General features: G+C 32.9%; 1 protein-coding gene across 5 annotated transcripts in view; it reads right to left on the bottom strand.

Moving 5' to 3' along the window:
• LOC149734830 (rap guanine nucleotide exchange factor 6-like) overlaps nt 1-15,271 on the bottom strand; it is a 44,377-nt gene extending 29,106 nt beyond the window's left edge. For 4 of the 5 annotated variants that reach the window (XM_089880333.1, XM_089880332.1, XM_089880334.1 and 1 more), the window contains exons 1-3: nt 14,974-15,270; nt 14,635-14,762; nt 13,657-13,740 (exon numbers count right to left, since the gene is read on the bottom strand). In XM_089880333.1, coding sequence (XP_089736459.1) covers nt 13,657-13,740; nt 14,635-14,762; nt 14,974-15,045 — 284 coding nt within the window. In that variant the 5' untranslated portion in view covers nt 15,046-15,270. Of the gene's footprint in view, nt 1-13,656; nt 13,741-14,634; nt 14,763-14,973 lie in introns of all 5 variants that reach the window. The other variant, XM_089880331.1, reaches the window with a different exon arrangement.
• Nucleotides 15,272-18,567: the final 3,296 nt, after the last annotated feature.

The following is an 18,567-nucleotide window of genomic DNA, read 5'->3' as shown; positions in this document are numbered from 1 at the left end:
AAATTTCATTTGGCGCGAGTGACGGTGTTATTGTGACGTCATATTGCACGCATTGAAGCGTGAAGAGGGCGAATCAAGATTATCTGTTTAGGTAATTTCCCAAAAGTTATACAATTCTATTCTATTAATAATTTCAAAAGATAAAGATCTTTTACATATCTTACTAGTTACTACATTTGGCATTAATTTTGCATCAAAAACATTAAAAAGTCCCCCCCCCCCAAACATTATATATTTACTATATATACTCGAAATTTAAAAGATCATGATAATTGACTTATAACTACGTTATCTCAAATTAAGAGCGTCGAGTTTTGGTAAGGGCATCGTACCCTAGGCTTTGGCGTGAGCCCAGACTAAGAGGCTACACCTTAACCGCACTAACTACACGGTGCTTAACTTTCAGGTCGTCTTCACAAAAAAAGGTAAAGCTAATACTGAGGACTGAGTAATGAGACAACCTGACGATATAATAATGAACTTTCTTTGATAAATACTACACTATAATTAATATAAATGGTTAAACATAACGCAATAACTCGGTTAAAATAAATAACTACACTGCAATATTTACAATATAAATCAACACAAACAAAAAGTGAAAAAGATTAATTGCTACGCTCGTTTTTCATACTCTTTGGCAAAACTGCTCTGACTAGGGTTATTGGTTATTCACTGGCATAATATAGCTTCGATTTGCTATATATAAACAATATAGAAACAAAGCGTGTTTTTTAAAGGCAGTGAAACATGTAAGTCACAATACGCGTTAAAACAATAGGCTATACAATAAGTAACGTAATTTTCGATTAAACAGCAGACTACACAAAACCCTTTACTGTGAAACGAAGTACAGCTATTGTTCTACGTAGTGTATTATGTAATACGTGATTTTCGCTTTGAAATTGCGCATTAGAAGCATAAAGCTATAATTAGCGAGTAAAATAACCATTAAAAATTCCGCCAACTTGAACGGGTTTTATGCGGTAATTTTTTTGGTTTCATAAATCGTGTTTTTTCTTAATGAGTCAGCATAGACAAATTGGTTTGTGACGTCATAGTTGCTGTGCGGAAGTGGTAAGTCACTTGGAAAGATGGACATTACGTTTCCGAGTTTGGAAAAGCTATTTTAAACCATAACGCATATAACACCTCATATAGATACGTAGAAACCGATGAATGCAATGTGACTAAGCCGTATGTCATGCCAGTCATTATGCATTCAGTTCTGCAACGCAAATACCAGAAATGCCAAATGCCAATCAAATGATAACTGAATTAGCTGCACTCACGCTACGGCGAACTTGTAGCTAAATAAAAAACTCACGCGAAGCATTTTTGCGGTTTAATTGCGACGATAGAAAAAATTGCGGGTATTTTGACAGTTAAATTGTGACGTTTTGAATTATATATGTGTATGTGTCAGTTTATTAAGTGTGAAGTTATAATATTCTATTTATAATTTGCGCAAATAACGGTGGCGGTTTCTAAATATAACAGCGCAGGAAAACAATGTAAATTTTCGAGATCAAGGAATATGGTCTCCTATGAGACTGGCCAGAGAAAGAGACAATTTACTATAATGAGTTGTGGAGACATATATCAGTAGGGGGGCATAACGTTAGTGGGTTAAAAGTACTTTTCCAATGAAATGTGTCAATAAGTTGTCTGTAAGGACATTATCAAAGGCAGTAACCGCGTTTTTATATTACACGTTAAAATCTATACGTTTATTCGTTCATTGAATTGCATTTTACAAAAATATTACCAATAATAAAATATAGCAGGGGTTAGATGGGACGTGTTTTATTTTCTTTACTCGTCTCATTTGGTAGTAAACATAGACATTAAACAGCGTTGTTAATTGTTAAAAACACAATCAGGAAATATGGGTATCAGGTGATAACAGTATTCCATTTTACCCCACAGTACTATGTCTGGCTTTTAAATTAAAGGTACATAAACCAGAAGTACAGAATACTAAAAACCACAAAAAAGAGAATTTTAGTAAACGTATGTGTTGCAATTGAAATGCCTACCACAATTATAACTATTTATTATTATGTTTTATTACAAATTTTTATAAAAATATAAACTTGTATATATATCTTGTTTAAAGGACAAAGAAACTGTTTTGCGTTTTTTACTATAAATTAGTAATTTTAAGATTTAAATTATATAGTAGAGTGGAGGAAGTTTGGACACCTTTAGCGCATAAATATCCAAATATATATCCTGACCGTATTTTAAACAATTAACAACGGTTTATGAGAGTCCCGAGGATACAGTTTTATAATTCTTTGACTATTCTATGTTTACTAGTGAATTGGACGAAAAAATAGAACGAAAGGATGTCCCATCTTCCCCCACCCTACTATACGCTTCAAAGCAACGTGTATTGGACCCCCAAATAATACCCCTTTAAAGTGTGCGTGGCACGCAATATCTGTAGTAGCAACATGCACACAAAGCCAAGTTACACACACGATACGCATCAGTGAATATGCGAGGGTTGCGAGGAGTTCAACTGACATCTATAATTAGCTCGTACCTCATGCACGCTCGCCAGAAACGTGGGCATGCAAAGAATGTTTTGTTTTCTGCTAATATATAATCACGCTCAGTGTTATAACGTGACAACAACAAAGGGGTTTTATGGGTTTAGTTTAAATGCTTAAACCTTTTTTCGTCGCAAATCAATTAGAAATCTTTGATAGACGTGCGAAAAAGTAGAAATATAGTAATTCAATAACGACGTTTGCCGTTTACATTTATTGCTAAAATTGCATTTACCAATGCAATAGCGAGGTAGCCTACACAAAAAAGCCTAAAAACGACCTAATACAAAATAAAAACTGACTTTGAAAAAAAATGCGCTGTTAAAAAACAAACGACTTTATTAAACAATACTAAAACAGTTAAATTAGTGTTTTGTTACTACTACATAAGAGTGAACATATTAAAAGGTTATTAAAAAGACACCCAGTTTAAAAACGACTAGCTTTGTCAATATAGTTAAAACGTGAACGTCAAATCTTAAAACACTGCTATACACTTGAGACGATAGGCTGGCTGTAACTGAACTACATTGAACCACTTACAACTAATAGGACGCTACAGAGTCGGTCGAATATAAAATGCCTTTTAACTGAGGCTCTATTTGGAGCCCCAGTGAAGGTCAAAACACTTTAGATCAAAACAGGTGTAAAAAAAACTATATTATAGTACTATAAGGTAAGATGGATCCCGTTAGCACGTAATATCCAATGTTTCCTAATCGTGTTTTTAACAGTTAATAACGATTTTTGAGAGTCGTGAGGATACGGTTATATAATTCTGTAAACATTCTTTTATTTACTACCAAATGGAACGATAAAACGGAACAAAACACGGACCATCTTACCCCAATCACTAGATACGTTCTGTATTAGGTACAATTTCTACAAAACCCTGACTCTGCTAACTATTAAAAACAAACGAATGATTTTTCGGTTTCAAGACGCATAGTTCTACACACAGTTTTACTCAACACCTAAAATATCTCAACAAAACAATTTCCATGGACCATCTTACCCCAACATACAATATATATACGTCCACTATTCAAAACAAAACTCCTGACTATGCCAATAAAGAAGAACTACAGACTTTTCGGTTTCAAGGCATACAGGTATACAAACACTTTCACGGTTTCACTTAACACTAAATTTCTCAACCCAACAATAACTTTCTGTTCCACTTTCACAAACCATTATCAACGAGTAAGCAACTCCAGCCCAAAGCCACAAAGTATTACCAACTTTCTCCACAAATTGAACTTAATTCTCCAGCGAAATTTACCACATATTCGGAAACCGGCTCTAAGAGACACAGTATAGGCAATGTAGGGTGATTCGATATACCGACAACCACTTTCTCACATATGACGTAACATTGAAAACAGATAATAAAAAATAGTTCCCCATTTTTGGCAGTAAAAATGTCTGATAAAAATTGAAGTAAAATTTTAATGAGAAACCATAACAAAAAACTGACTATAAAAATATTTTAAAAAATGGTTTAAATTATTAGGTTAAGATGATTTTTAGGGGACAATGGGTCAACTCTGTCCTAAATTTAAAATAATATAGCGTGTTTCTCTGTAGGACATAACCGATGCCTCGCTGTAGGACATAACCAAAAACATAAATTAATAGAATAATACAGGACTTATTCTAGCACCTGGTAAATCAGTTTATTATTATCTGACAGTCTAAACAATAAGGCCCCGATTCGGTAACGATTACCGCTGCTGTAACTAGAACCTGTATGTTTATATAAAGCAAGACAGTCTTAATTCGAGACTTGTTTACAAGTTCGTGTCGCTTGGCGGATTTTCTCATGGTATACGCTAGGGGATATTAGACATTAAGTTACTGCCGATTGATGGTTACCGACTTTTTGATACCAGGCCCCTAATCAGATTATGAAATATAGTAGCGTCTTGAAGGATCTGGTGTTACGAAAACGTAACGGACAAAAATCAAGTCAAGCCAATTTTATCCTAAAAAAATCCCCTACAAAGTTACATACGTAGTAACTCGTAAGCGTGCACGAGGTGTATGAAACAGAACACCCATGTTATAACGACCGTTGTTCCCCCGCCACGCGAGGATAAACCAAGTTACATTCATTCATTTTTTAACAGTTTAATTATGACTGAACAGTGAACGTATACACTGTACACGGAAGTCCTTGTCATTGAGCTATACTGCAACGTATTATTACTACGTGTGTATGCTGTGTTTGAATTACAGGGTTGCTAGAATTGCATGCTGTTAGGGCGGAAAGCTATTGTATATTCAGTAGCTTAGCAGACGGCTGTTATTACAGGATTGGACCTTTTTAAGAACGTAATTGCCGGTCAAAGTTTTGTAAATACATTTATGTGGGGTGTATTACATAACAGTATCATTGTAAAACCGTATTTTTTTGGTAAGACAGTTAACGGACATTGCTCCAACCCAGTGGTCACTAATGAGTTGTAGCACCCTGGGGGTTGGAGTAATGGGCCAACTCTACCCTAATCTTAGGTCCCATGGCTTGCCTCGTAGGAGAACAGAATTATACCGGTTATACACATTGTCAAGGGCTATTAGTAGCTTATGGCTTTACTTCTTAACGCCTATATTAACACTGTTTAAAATATAATGGGGAAGTACGCATAGACGACACACGCAACTCGCAAAAGCCCTGTACAATTTCAGTCACATTTTTTGCTTATTATCGCCCTCTGACGGCTGAGTTTTTCTACGTCAAGCAAAATAAAAATACGTCATGTATGTACATCAAATGACGATGTATACTACAATATCGGTATTTCAGTTACTTTTAATGTAATAATACATAGTACTGTATGAATAGCTAGATATTAAATAGTGGTTTTAATTCTAATTGGACTTTGAAATTGAAAATTCGTCCCAATTAAATGGCGTAATAAGCAGTTTAAAATCCGTTCCACGTCAGAGCTAAGTTTCGTATTATGTTATGACTAGTTACGTTACATGTTAATATTAAATTATTATAAGTATGTAAATTGTGGGGATTTTTGGCTTTAAAATTGGACGAAATAGGCAGCGAATTTACAAAGTAGTTTCGGTGTGTAATATGGTGAAATGGTCCAAATTTTTTATATGATATTACTTAATGCTAAAAACTGCTAACGCATGAAATTAGCAGAAGAATTGCTATTCCATATATTAGTATATTGCATGTCAAAAATTTTACATCAAAATCTTTACAGCAAAACGTACTTTTTTTTGCAAAACACTTGCAATTTTATTACTTCAAATATTTGAATTTTGCTCGATTTTACTTAAAAAATCTTGCTTTGGTTTAGAATTTAATGAAAAACTACCCGGCAAAGACCGGCTATAGTACAAAAACAGATACATTTGAATTTTGCTCTCTTTTTTTGCTCTAACTGAATAGAAAATATTGTTTTGGTTCAGAATTAAACATTTAAATCTAATGAAAAGCGGGTGTATATACGACACTACAAGATTTCTTATATACAATACAAATCCATTATAGTACTTTTCTCTATTTTATTTTATGTATAAATATACAGGAAAAACGTGTTTTGGCTCAAAATTAAACATTTAATTTTAATAAGATTTGGTTTACTGTTTGCTAAAGTTGCAATTCTACGTCAGCGAAGTCTATAAATAGTAACTTATAGTTGAATAATACACTTTCAATGGGCACGAAGTAGGGTTACAAACCGGTGCCAGTGTTGCAAAACATACGTTTAGTGGTTTTATTTTAACGTGTGGCAAATAAGGAGCGAATTTTTCGGAAACACATTTTTTTAAATACATTTTTTTAGGAAACACTAGATATCAAAATTTTCGGAAACACTGGCCGGTTTTGTGGTGTTAAATACACAGTGTAGAAGCATGGGAGCTTTCGTTTACTTTGTATTCCACTTAAAACGATATAGAGTCCTAATGTACCTCAAGCCACAGTTTAAAGTTACACAGTACAATACAAAAGGTGGGTTGTAGCGCTGGGAAAGGACTTTGTTTTGGCACAATAGTTTCCAGTGACTGACAGTCACAAATGGTACGCTATAGTGCCAATTTAACACCATTATTTCGTAACACATCTGTTCCCGTATCTTACATGCGAACTTAGATTAAACAGTTAAGAAATACGGCCGCCATGTGTGTAATACATCATGCGCCCTGTCCTGTCGGTATGAATTATTTAAGTATACCACAACAGCGTAGAGTGATATTGTTATTTGCGGTGTACGCTTGAATATATTTGAAGTATCCTTAAGTTGTAACATTCAATTTAGCTATACCCTCCACGCTAAAACGTAATACACGATATAGTTTCAAGTACAAACAATATTTACAACTAGTATTGTATTGCTACGGAAACGGAAATCCAATGTATTTAGTCTGCAATTTGGCTAGACTTAAATTACTACGTGAGTAGTATAGTAGGGTGGGGTAAGATGGGAAATGACTTTATTCTTTTTTATCGTCTCAATTAATAGTAAACAAAGAATATTCACAGAATTATATAACCGTGGTCTCGCGACTTTAAAAGAGCGTGGTTAATTGTTAAGAACACGACCAGGAGATTTAGATACTGACAGTTTCCCATCTATCAGATGGCATCTTATCCCACGGTGGTACATTTTACTAAAATCCGATGTTTAGTCTGGCATACCGCAAAATTTTATTTACACAAGTATTATTGCAAATTTAAAATAATATTGAAAAACGCAAAGAACCAGACAAAAGACGCCACAATAAAGTAAATATATGCACAGAGAACGTTAATATTGCATAAGATCGGTCAAGAAAACGTGACGTTTAAGTCTCTATACGTGACTAGGCTGCGACGCGACTCGATTTAAACTACAAGGGGCTTTAGCCGCTTTACTATATAATTCAACATAACATTCTTACACTGAAAACATAATAGACGTGTTAAAATTAAAACTGTTTTCTGGAAACACATGCCAAATCTGGCTTAATTCTAAGTAGCATTGCGTATTTCGCCGTAGGACCCAAGACATAATATAGAATAAATATGAACTTAATAGTGAAACAGAATAAACAAAAATATGTTAAACTTTACAAACATTATAAGCATATCATTCAAACAACTAAATAACCGTGTACTCGCGACAAAAAGTGTTATTAATTGTTCAAAACACGATCAGGAAATATGGGATATTCTGTGCTAAAAGTATAGTTTCCCATTTTTACCCACCCTACTATTAAACGCGGCCGTATAAATGCTATGTAAAACACCGATCTTGTAAACGCGGTTTAAGTGCTATTGACACAATAAGTACACGCTTATGTGCGGTAAAGTGGACAACAACATTGAAACGATAGATTGACAAATACGGATATCTTTCTAAATATGACAACAGCTATTGCAATTTCCGAAACCTAAATATGCTCACATTGTGTAGCGAACGTTGTAATATAACAAGCACTGTAAAAGTATAACAACTAACTTAACGTTAATATAACAACGATTAAACTACACATCTATACGCCTAGTAGCAAAAATATAACTAAATTTTAGCAAAACTGTTCAAAACAGCAAGATATTTTGTCTAGCAAAAATAACTATATATCTATACTAGTATAGTCTTTCTAGATAGTAAATTTAACACCGAAAAACGAAAACTGAAATGCACGTAGCAGTATAGGTTAAACTTCTTGCTTTTGAAATTGATTATAAAGAAAACGTAATTGTTGCACGCGTGTACGTCATAGTTGTAATAAATACGTATGGGACGGAAACAAAAGAAAACATGATATTAATCAGATACTAATTTTTCACGTCTTTATTCTAGCGGGGTAGTATTATACGGGTAGTTAGTATATACACTATACACATACGTTGTATATTCTGACCTATATACTATTTTATATGGGTGGCGTTCTACAGAGAGGCCCGGCAGGGACCTTGAACTTGGAGCCTAAAATAGAGTAGAGCCCGTAAGATAGTAAAACTGCAAAAATCTAAATATGGTTTTCGTTTTTATTTCGGTATCTAAATGACGTCATAGTGCATATTATGACGCAACGGTCAAATAGCGTTTATAGAAAAGCGCGTTTACATATGGTTTTGTATATCGCCTTTTAGGGATGCATTGTAAGATAAGGACGGTAATAACTAAATAGCAGACATAACAATACTAGGGTGGGAGAAGATGGGACACCTTTAACACATATTGATATTCAAATATCCCGATCGTGTTTTAAACAATTAACAACAGTCTATGGATTTCGTGAGAATAAGGTTTTAGAATTCTTTAAATGCTCTTTGTTTACTACTAAATAGGACGCGAAAATAGAATAAAAAGGTGTCCTACTTTCCCCCACCCCACTATATGATTAGAAGTGTTAATCATTTTACAGGCAAAGAGTAATACAAGTAATGTATTGTAAACACAATCAATTTAGTTGTTGTTAATATACTAATTTAACTAATTGCGTGCTATTTATTAGGCGTTATTACTTTCTAAATAAATTAATTTTGAAATAAAGCGAATACACAAGAGAGTTATAAGAAAAACAATTGCAAAGTTATTATGCAAGTTAACTGCAACACTCTTTGCGTGACAAATACGTAACATCATATATATATATATCCATATGATAGAGTACTGTGGTAATGTGGGTTACGGTGGATACGATTAGCACATAATATCCCAAATTTTCTAATCATTTTTTAACAATTAACAACGCTCTTTTCGAGTCGTGGGAATACGGTTATAAAATTTTGTCAATATTCTTCGTTTACTACCAGTACGAAATGGGACGATAAAAGAGAATAAAAACATGAACCATCTTACCCCCACCTACTATAACTATAACACGATAAAATGGAATGAAAACATGGACCGTCTTACCCCAACCACCTAATATAATGTTTATTTATTGGCCATCCGTGGTAGACTGAGCACATTCTGTCGAAATATCTCTTTTACCCGATGAAAATGTTTCTGTTGGTTTTAGAAACCACCGTTTTATTTTATCCCCACACTGAAATATTCATTGTAGCATGCATAAGACGCACGGCTTTAAATTAAACATGTAGTATAGCACATCCGTCTTACTGAGAAGAACGACGCGTATTATGTATGCAGAAATTTCTCACATTATAAACGCATTTCGATATGACTATTATGTGGCTTAGTTAGATTAAAGCCGTTTTTTTTTAAGAAAAAAACTGTTTTTGCTGGGCTAATATATTTATAACTTTTGCAAGCAAAATTGTCGGCTATATTGCATTACACTTTACCGACGTTTTTTACTATTTTACTGACTATATAAAAAATTAAACAACAATCACAGTTACAACGTGTAATATCGTACGTAAACTAAATAAGCATAGGGTACACAACTTAAACACAACACAAGTGCTACAAAATTCGCGAGAATCGTCGAGCAATATGAGTGCTAGATCAGGACTAAATTTACGCAACAAAACCCAGTTAGGAGAAAACGATCTATTATACAACTGTTTATATTACTACTATATACAAGGCAGCATAAACTACGCTTAATAACAGAGTTTACAATTACAGTGTAAACTGTCTAAACGCAGCAATAGGTCAACTCTGGTCTAAATCCCAGGTCCCAATGCCCGCTACGCTGCATGACCTCACCCATATAGAATAGAAACTGCAACTGCCTAAGCAATATTTTTATCTAAACTGTTTTGAATTAATGTGTTGAGATAAAATTCCACAGCCAAAAGCATAAACACTTCAGTTAACCTCTCTATAACAAATTGGACGGAAACTGAGCTCGTTATCTCTGCATAGTAAATATGTAACTAGAGTCACTGATAAAGTTGCATAAGTACACACAAGTATGTACGCTTATATTGGCAAACTAAAGGCTTGGAGACGTTATTTGATACGCGCGCTTTTGCATTGACAAAATGTATCGTAATTTACTATTTTGTTTTTGCATTTAAAACAGTTATACTTACATTTAGACGGTAAAAGTAATTTGCATTACAAAATACGTATCATAACTTTAATACTTTTATTTTTAGTTTTTTACATTTAATACAGTATTTTTAAGTAAATGCCTTGGCGAAGACGGTATCTCACTGCACAACTTTTCTTATTTTTGTATTCAAACCAGTTTTACCTTGCTTTAGCAAAAATTTGCATTACCGAAAACCTATCTCACTGCAGTACTTTTAAGTTTGTAAAAAATAAAAGAACTAAACTTCAAATCATTTCTAACGTAACTGTTTTGTCTAACATGCTTTACTAATTGGCTTTGCATTGAAAAAAAAAAACTATTCCAACTGCCACTATTTTAAAAGCAAAAGTTTTACACTGGCTGTAATGCATTTACCAAGGCGGGAAATGCTTTAAAATGGCTTACTACAAGTTACAGCTGCATAACACACATCAACCAAACGAACAAAAGTAAATCAATTGTTTCCTATACTGAGAATACGATGCAGTATATCCTGTAGCTTAAAAGGGTTTAAAACCCTATTGCGGGCATTGCTATTACAGTTTCTGATAAATTAATCCTCATATACGCCTTTGAAAGCAATAGGTTTAATACTATGCTATGATACATTGAAATTGACAAGGGCCCTTAAGTAGATATCTACGCTAAACGATATAAACCATTATTTATAGGCGGTTTGTACGCAATGTACTTGAATGACACAGTTTTATTATTTAAAATGCCATAACACTTAGGGTCGGTTTAGGGTAGGGTTAACCGCGCTGTTTAATTAATTGCGACGATAAATGTAACAATAAATGCAGCGTATTTGGACCAACGCGTGTGGTATTGGTTTTCAATTGGGAAGTCGATTAATCGTGGTTGGAATTCCATTTATGTAATACGCGGTTATATAAAGGAGAAAATCCAGTTTTTTCTAGTTAGATCTGGTATATTAGGTAACCATAAGAGAGTAAATATAGTAGGGTGGGGTAAAATGGAATACTGTTAAAGCTTAAATTCTATATTTTCTGGTGATTTTTTGGACAATTATGAACGCTTTTTAAGAAACGTGGGGCTACGATTATATAATTCTGTAAATAGCCCTTGTTTATTACCGAATTAAAAGAGAAACTCGAATGAAAACATGTCCGATTTTAATCTACCCTACTCTATGCTAAGTAAAACCATGGTTAAACGAAAAAAGCAAATCCCCAGCGGGGGAGACACTGTTGGAATTCAGATTAAAACGCTTGGAATTCTCGGTTTTTCAGACCACACAACGGTTTACAACAGTGTTATAAAAATGCCAAAAGTCCAGTTTAAGGTGTTCTGTAAGATTATGGTGTTAAACTCAAGGAAACGATGTATTAACGCTTGGTAAAGAGGGAATTTAATGCAATAAATATATTTTGACATTTAAAAAGCTAAACATAGCCTAACTACCGAAAACCAGACATTAACTACCAAAAAGGATGCTTTTTATAAACAAATACAGTAACTGGTTTAACTGTATGTAAAAAATGTATTTAACTATTAGGTAGGCTTTTGTATAAGTTATGGACCAAGAATCTAACGCAGTATGTTAATACGGCGCTTACAATTACGTCCTAACGATATTCCAATTTCGCAACAAATAAAGTAACTTTTTCACAAGGAAATATCAAATGGCTTAGTTAAATACAAATTCGTCTGTAGTATAGAGTCTCACGGACTAAGAATCTAATACAGTATGTTAATACGCCGCTCACGTAGACGTGGTATGCCTTATCAACCGTCTTGACACGGAAATAGGAATTGAGGGTTTACAAGACATCAGCCAGCCACGGTGGTAAAGCGGAAGACTCCACCGACTCAAAGTACACAGATACAGATCCGGTACTTGATAAATATAGACACTGCCAGTGCAGGAACGAACCCACACACTGACACACACATAATAGGCCTATATGCGTTATGCAGCTTTGGAGTTGTATTGTAAAACACATAATTCAGTCCAAGACTATAAGACTAGGACATAGTTTTTGAAATTAGGTGGTTACAATTTAAAAAGCAATATGTGTATTTATATATATATTTTTAAGCTATTATAAAATAACCTATAAAATAGAAGATAAAAAAACGACGCCTATGCAAGACACTTATACAAAAGTAAAGACTCCAAAATAGTAAATACAAATAGCCTTGTTCAAATAACAGAGCATGATTAATATGTACCAGAATTAAACTATATATACACAAAGCTCAAAAGTAAATATAACACAACTGTTAAAACAAATAATATAAGGCATAGAAGGCATTCGAAGCTATAACAACAGCACGCTATATTGTAAATTTTCTGCTTGGCGTTTTAACTACATCAATAATGCACTTTCAAAAGTGCATGTATAATTGCTAGCATATAAAACTGTCACTCACAATAGTTAGCTACAGTATGTAAGTTTAAAAACAAGTTTTTGATAATATTCTCATGAACTTTATTACGAAACTAAGTGACTATTTAGCCCATAGGGAATATTTGTCTCTCAGATTACTTTTGACTGCGTGTCTCTATAGACAGTTAGTTAAAATTAATATTAATACAATTTACAATAGCCTGTTATAAGAAATATATTATATAATCAATTCACATAGCGCATATATAATTAAAGCCAAATTTAACAGACTAAAAATGTAACGTTTTAACTAATAATAGTTTACAAAGCAAACTGCCACCTTTGACTATTAATGTTTTGGGCCTTTTGGCACTACAGTTTTAAATAAAAATTAAATTTTACTCTGCTGTTGGGTGTCTATAAAAACATACAGAGCCAAAGTATATTGCATGCGCTACATTAATTAAATGAGGATCCCTATGTTTGACAACTATAACTGTATTTTAGCAATGTCACCCCAGATTTTACCCTGCTGTTGGGTGACTATAAAAACAAGCAGATCCAAAGTATATTGCATGCACTACAATAATTAAATAATGAGGTTTCCAATGTTTGACAACAATGAGTGTAATGAAATCAAAAATATCACTTTAAATTTCTTTAAAAATTAAAAAAAAACTGACACCTATATACAGTTGAAATCTAAATATAATTTCCTCCACACAAATTAAGCGTACACTTAAAAACAATTAAACAAATGTCTAAAATAATATGTATCTCACCACGCATGTGGTAGAAACATAGACCCTTGTATAAAGACTGATCCAGACATGAGAATGTACCAACATCTGCACGCATCATCTTTCCTGTAATAATTACAATTATTACATCAACAATGCAATATAACTGGGGGCAAAGGAAGTGTAGAATGGTCAATGAAGTGGTGCCAATGGAATTTACTATGAGCCAAATTTAAGAAGTGCCAGAAGAAATACGTTAGGGAAAAAATACATAAATTGTATTTCTTTATTAAAATGTTTTGCGATTTAAAACTGCAAAATGTTTACGTTTTTAAAAGTAATTTAAACAAATAAAATGTTTTGCGTTTTCAAATTAAAATTTATTCTTATAAATATATATACATAGTTAAAAACATATTCTTGTGGGTAAAACTTATGTTTAAATTAATTTTTTTAACACTAATAGACAGCCCAAAAGGAAAACAATACAGAAATATTCATAATGTTATACTATTCCATTTTAATTTTTATTTAACTTATGATTTGGACATTTAACAAAATGGTTTAACTTATGGTCATGGGCCATGCTACAGATTCACAGTACAGCAGCATTTTAACAGCTGTGTAAATAATGTAACAGCTGAAAAGGCTAGCATGTAAGATTCTCACACTATAATAGGCGTAATTTTAGGGGTGCCTGGGATGACATGCCACCCTAACTTAACACGTTATTTAATGAGATTCCCATGTTTGATAAATAAAACGCTTAAGTGTAACAGTATTTTATCGACGTCACAACAGATTTTACAATGAATTTAAAAAAATTTATACCTATGCAATAGGTGCCAAACTTTTTAAAATGCAGGGGAGGCAAGGATAGCTAAAAATCCTCCAAAAGATGCCAAAATGTTACCACTGTTTACTGATTCAAACAGGACAGAAAATTCGAGGGTTGGCCTGCCTACCCTGCCCACCCAGGTTTGGCGCCTATGGTCAAAATCACACTTAATCTATACAAACCTGTATAGAATTTCATTTGCGTCATGTTTTTCGTATCGGACCAAGGTACAAATACCGCGGAGACTTTGTTCCCTCATACTTGAGAGGATTTCCATTCGATTGAGACGAGAATAAATGACATTTAACTCCTGTGTGTATGATTTATGTAATAAAGGAAATAGCACAATGTTATGTAGGTGTATACAATGAGTGTGCATTTTCCGAGTCAATTTTTATGAGTAATGCCTTGGTTCTAAAACACTGTTGCATAAATTTGGTATTAAATTAAGAAATTCAAGGCTGATGGTAGTTTTGTATGTCAAAAATTACAGTGTGTTAAAAGTTAACTTTGTTTCTTACCCTCTCTGTACGGTTGTCTCCTTTGGTCCGAAGTGCGAACACGAACTCTGGGTCCGTGCTGCATAGAGACATTTTCACAACTATTCGTGTAAAGTTTTCTACTCCCCAATCATGTTAGTCCACTGTAGGTCCCCATGCACGAGCCCGACAGAAAAATCGGAATTCAATATTTTGGCAATATAACTTTAGAAAAATTCAGGATCTTTTTAAACAGCAACTATTCAATGCTCAAGTTATATATATATATATAAAGTTAATCAGTATTTACATAAGCCAAAATCTGAAATAGAGCATATAATAAGTCAAATAGAAGTAGCTAAGTCTGTAAAATTTAGCAGTAAAGTTATAATACCTAAGTCCTAATGAAACAAACATGTTAAAATCCTAAATTTTTATATATATACATTCAAGCTCATTTTGTCCTAGCTGTGAAAATGTCAACAAAACCTCAATTTTTTAGGCTGGCTTGCCCACAGTCTATGCATATGACTCACTATATATATATGATCTAACCAGTAGTTTCCGATCACAGTCACAGCGTCATTCATATTTAAACACAATGTATGAGTTACAGCGTAGGCAGAACTTTAGGGGTGTCTGGGTTCCATGTTACCCCGACTTTTAAACAGGCGCAAAACCATATGTTTTAGCAGCTTAGTTTAACAGATTTTTCTTGCTGCTAGGTGTCTATACAAACAAGCAGAGCCAAAGTACATTGTATTCCCCATATTAATTAATGAGGTTCCCTATGTTTAACAACTATGGGTGTAACTCTATTTTAACAATGTCACTTAAGATTTTCTGAAATAACTTTAACTATAAATAAGCTGGTGTATGGCCTATAGGATGGCCTATAGGGGTACACCAAGTCACACTGTATAATATTACTAAGTTTACAACAGAACATGTAAGTTCATAAAAGACTGCCTTGATAAAATAACTAGCTAAACAAATACATAAATATATGCTTCTTTTACACAATGGTTTCAGCTTTAAAACAAATACAAAACTGTGCAAAACCTATGTTACAATCGAATTATAGAAAGTTATATTAGAAATAGCTTTATAAAACCAAGTTATGAGACATTAAAATATAGCATATAAGGTTAAACAATAAACAAACATATTAGATTACAGATTTATCAAAATAACTAAAGGTCTCACATGAGTGTATTTTCTGACATTCTGAAGACATTACTAGTGTTCCAGTGTGCGCGCGTGAACGCGTATGTTTTGTGCGTGTATGTGCGTGCGCGTGTCCGGTGCCCAAACACAGGAACCAACACATGCGTAAGCTACATTTCCTTAAAGCCTCTTGCTTCGTGACTTGCTGGTCAAAATAGCTTCCAGAGTCTAGGTATACTCATACAGTGCCAACTATTATTTCATTATATCTATAACTTACACATACAGTAAACTGTATATATATAGTTAACAGTGGAAGAAAATCTTAAAGCTGAAAACATACTAAAACATGTATAGACCTAAATGATATGTTAAAATAAAAAAAAAACTAGCTGTAGACTACAACACACAAATTAAATTATTGAATCTAACAGTTTGTATTTGAAAAAGAGATTGGCAATGCTATTTAAGCAAAATATAACATATTATATGTATATATATTTATCTCTTATATAAAACAATCTGCTAGACTTGATTTTCGTCTGTTAGCTGTTAGGTATTTTGTAGCTCCAGATCCTGACTGTATTTTATTACATATTAAACTGCTGAACCAAATTATGTGTAACATCACTTATTTTAACCTGTATGTTCCGCTATACACACACACACACACATATATATATATATGTATATATACAAATACCTAACGTATGAGGTTTTAGACAGGAAGCCAATGAAATAAATCATTTTGGTTACGTAGCATGGTATATAATAACTTCCTTTATAAAACAGCAATGTACAATGTTATACTACGATAACTAATAACATTTTCAAGTTGTTTTGCTACTGTATAATACAATTGAATAAGCATCATGAAAAGTAGTCTAAATAGACCACTAAATATAGATATGAATGATTTGATGTAATATGTTTTGACATATACAACCCAATTTTCTTAGCATAATTAAACCCATATTTAATACAGCATGACAGCTTAAACGCAAAACACAATTTTTAGTTCAAACTTTTGGTTTAAAAACTAAAACCATTTTCAGCGATGTCAGAAGTTGGAAAAAAAGGCGGTCGTGTTTTTATTTAAACTTTTTAAACCAGAAAACCTGTGTTTTATGCAGCTAAACTGACATTGATTAATGCTTATATATATATAAGTGTTATTATGGCATATGCCAATTTAAAAAATTTTGAATTAAACTGTAGTTACAAAAAACTGAAAATACGGAAACATTGTATGTGCAAGCATGAACATTTTAAGTGACTTTTATTGACATAAATCATTGAATTAGAACAACAGTTTAGAACTGCAAAACATAGGCATAGCCTATTGCAATTATATTTATCACATTTAATAAATTTAAGTGAAACATATACGTTACCAAAATATATTAAAAGTAAAACATTGTATGTCCAAAACTTTTAAAAGTGACTTTATTTAGTTATTAGCAAATCACTAGTTTAGAATATCAGTTTAGAAGAAATGTAAAATCCAATCCTATTTTAAAAGAAACACTAAAACAATATATATATATTATATAAGCTTTACATGCGGGATGGTTATGCAATTTAAACCTAAATTTCATATTCTGTATTAACTGATTTTGGTAATATTGCACTTTTCGCACATCATTAAGTTAATTTTCAGTACAAAGGCCTGTCTTTTTAATAAATTAAAAAGTATTAAAAAAATACACTGATCTCATCTTGTTATCAAACATACTAATTTGTTGTTATAAAATGTACTCAACTTTTCGACATGAGCTTTTAGGAACATATTATAGGTAGGGTGGAAACCATAGCAGTAAACATGTAATTATATAATCCTAAACTGTATTATGAATACATGGACAAAAACGTCTGATCTTTTAAAACAAATTTTCAACAATTTTTGATTGTGGTAAGTACTGCAGTAGTAAATTTTTCTGTTACTCAATTTTTTTCCTCAAAACCATTAAACTTTACTTATTTTGGTAACAAATGCACGTTTTAACCTTAAAGGCGAATTTCAGAATGATTTTAAAACATTTTATAAGACTAAAAACCAAATAAAACAGCCGACGAAGTAACAACATATACACCCAATTCTAAAGGTCCCTGAAATAAAATTCCTAGACAGTGCACTACCGCCCTCATGCCGCCGATTTGTTAAAAAATAGGGCGGGAGGCATTTCTTACGGGGAGGAATTAGTGTTTTACACCGATAGAAGGCAATTATGTTTACGTAGGAAAAAGTATGTGCTGTTTAGCTTTATTAAATGTTAACATTGCTTAGAAACTCATATTTTCTACTAAATTTAGCAATTTAATGTAAATAAGAAGGGAAATATCGTAGGAAACGATGTAAAAAAATGGTTACTTCTTTTTACTTTCACTCATCCGTTAATATCGCATTGTACAAATGTATAGGCCTTATATTAGGGTGAGGTGTGCGTCAGGGCAGGCCAGAGAAATACT

The sequence above is a fragment of the Ciona robusta genome, chromosome 6 (assembly GCF_009617815.1).
Source record: "Ciona robusta chromosome 6, ASM961781v2".
Taxonomy (NCBI): domain Eukaryota; kingdom Metazoa; phylum Chordata; class Ascidiacea; order Phlebobranchia; family Cionidae; genus Ciona; species Ciona robusta.
This window is presented reverse-complemented; position numbering and strand designations above follow the sequence as displayed.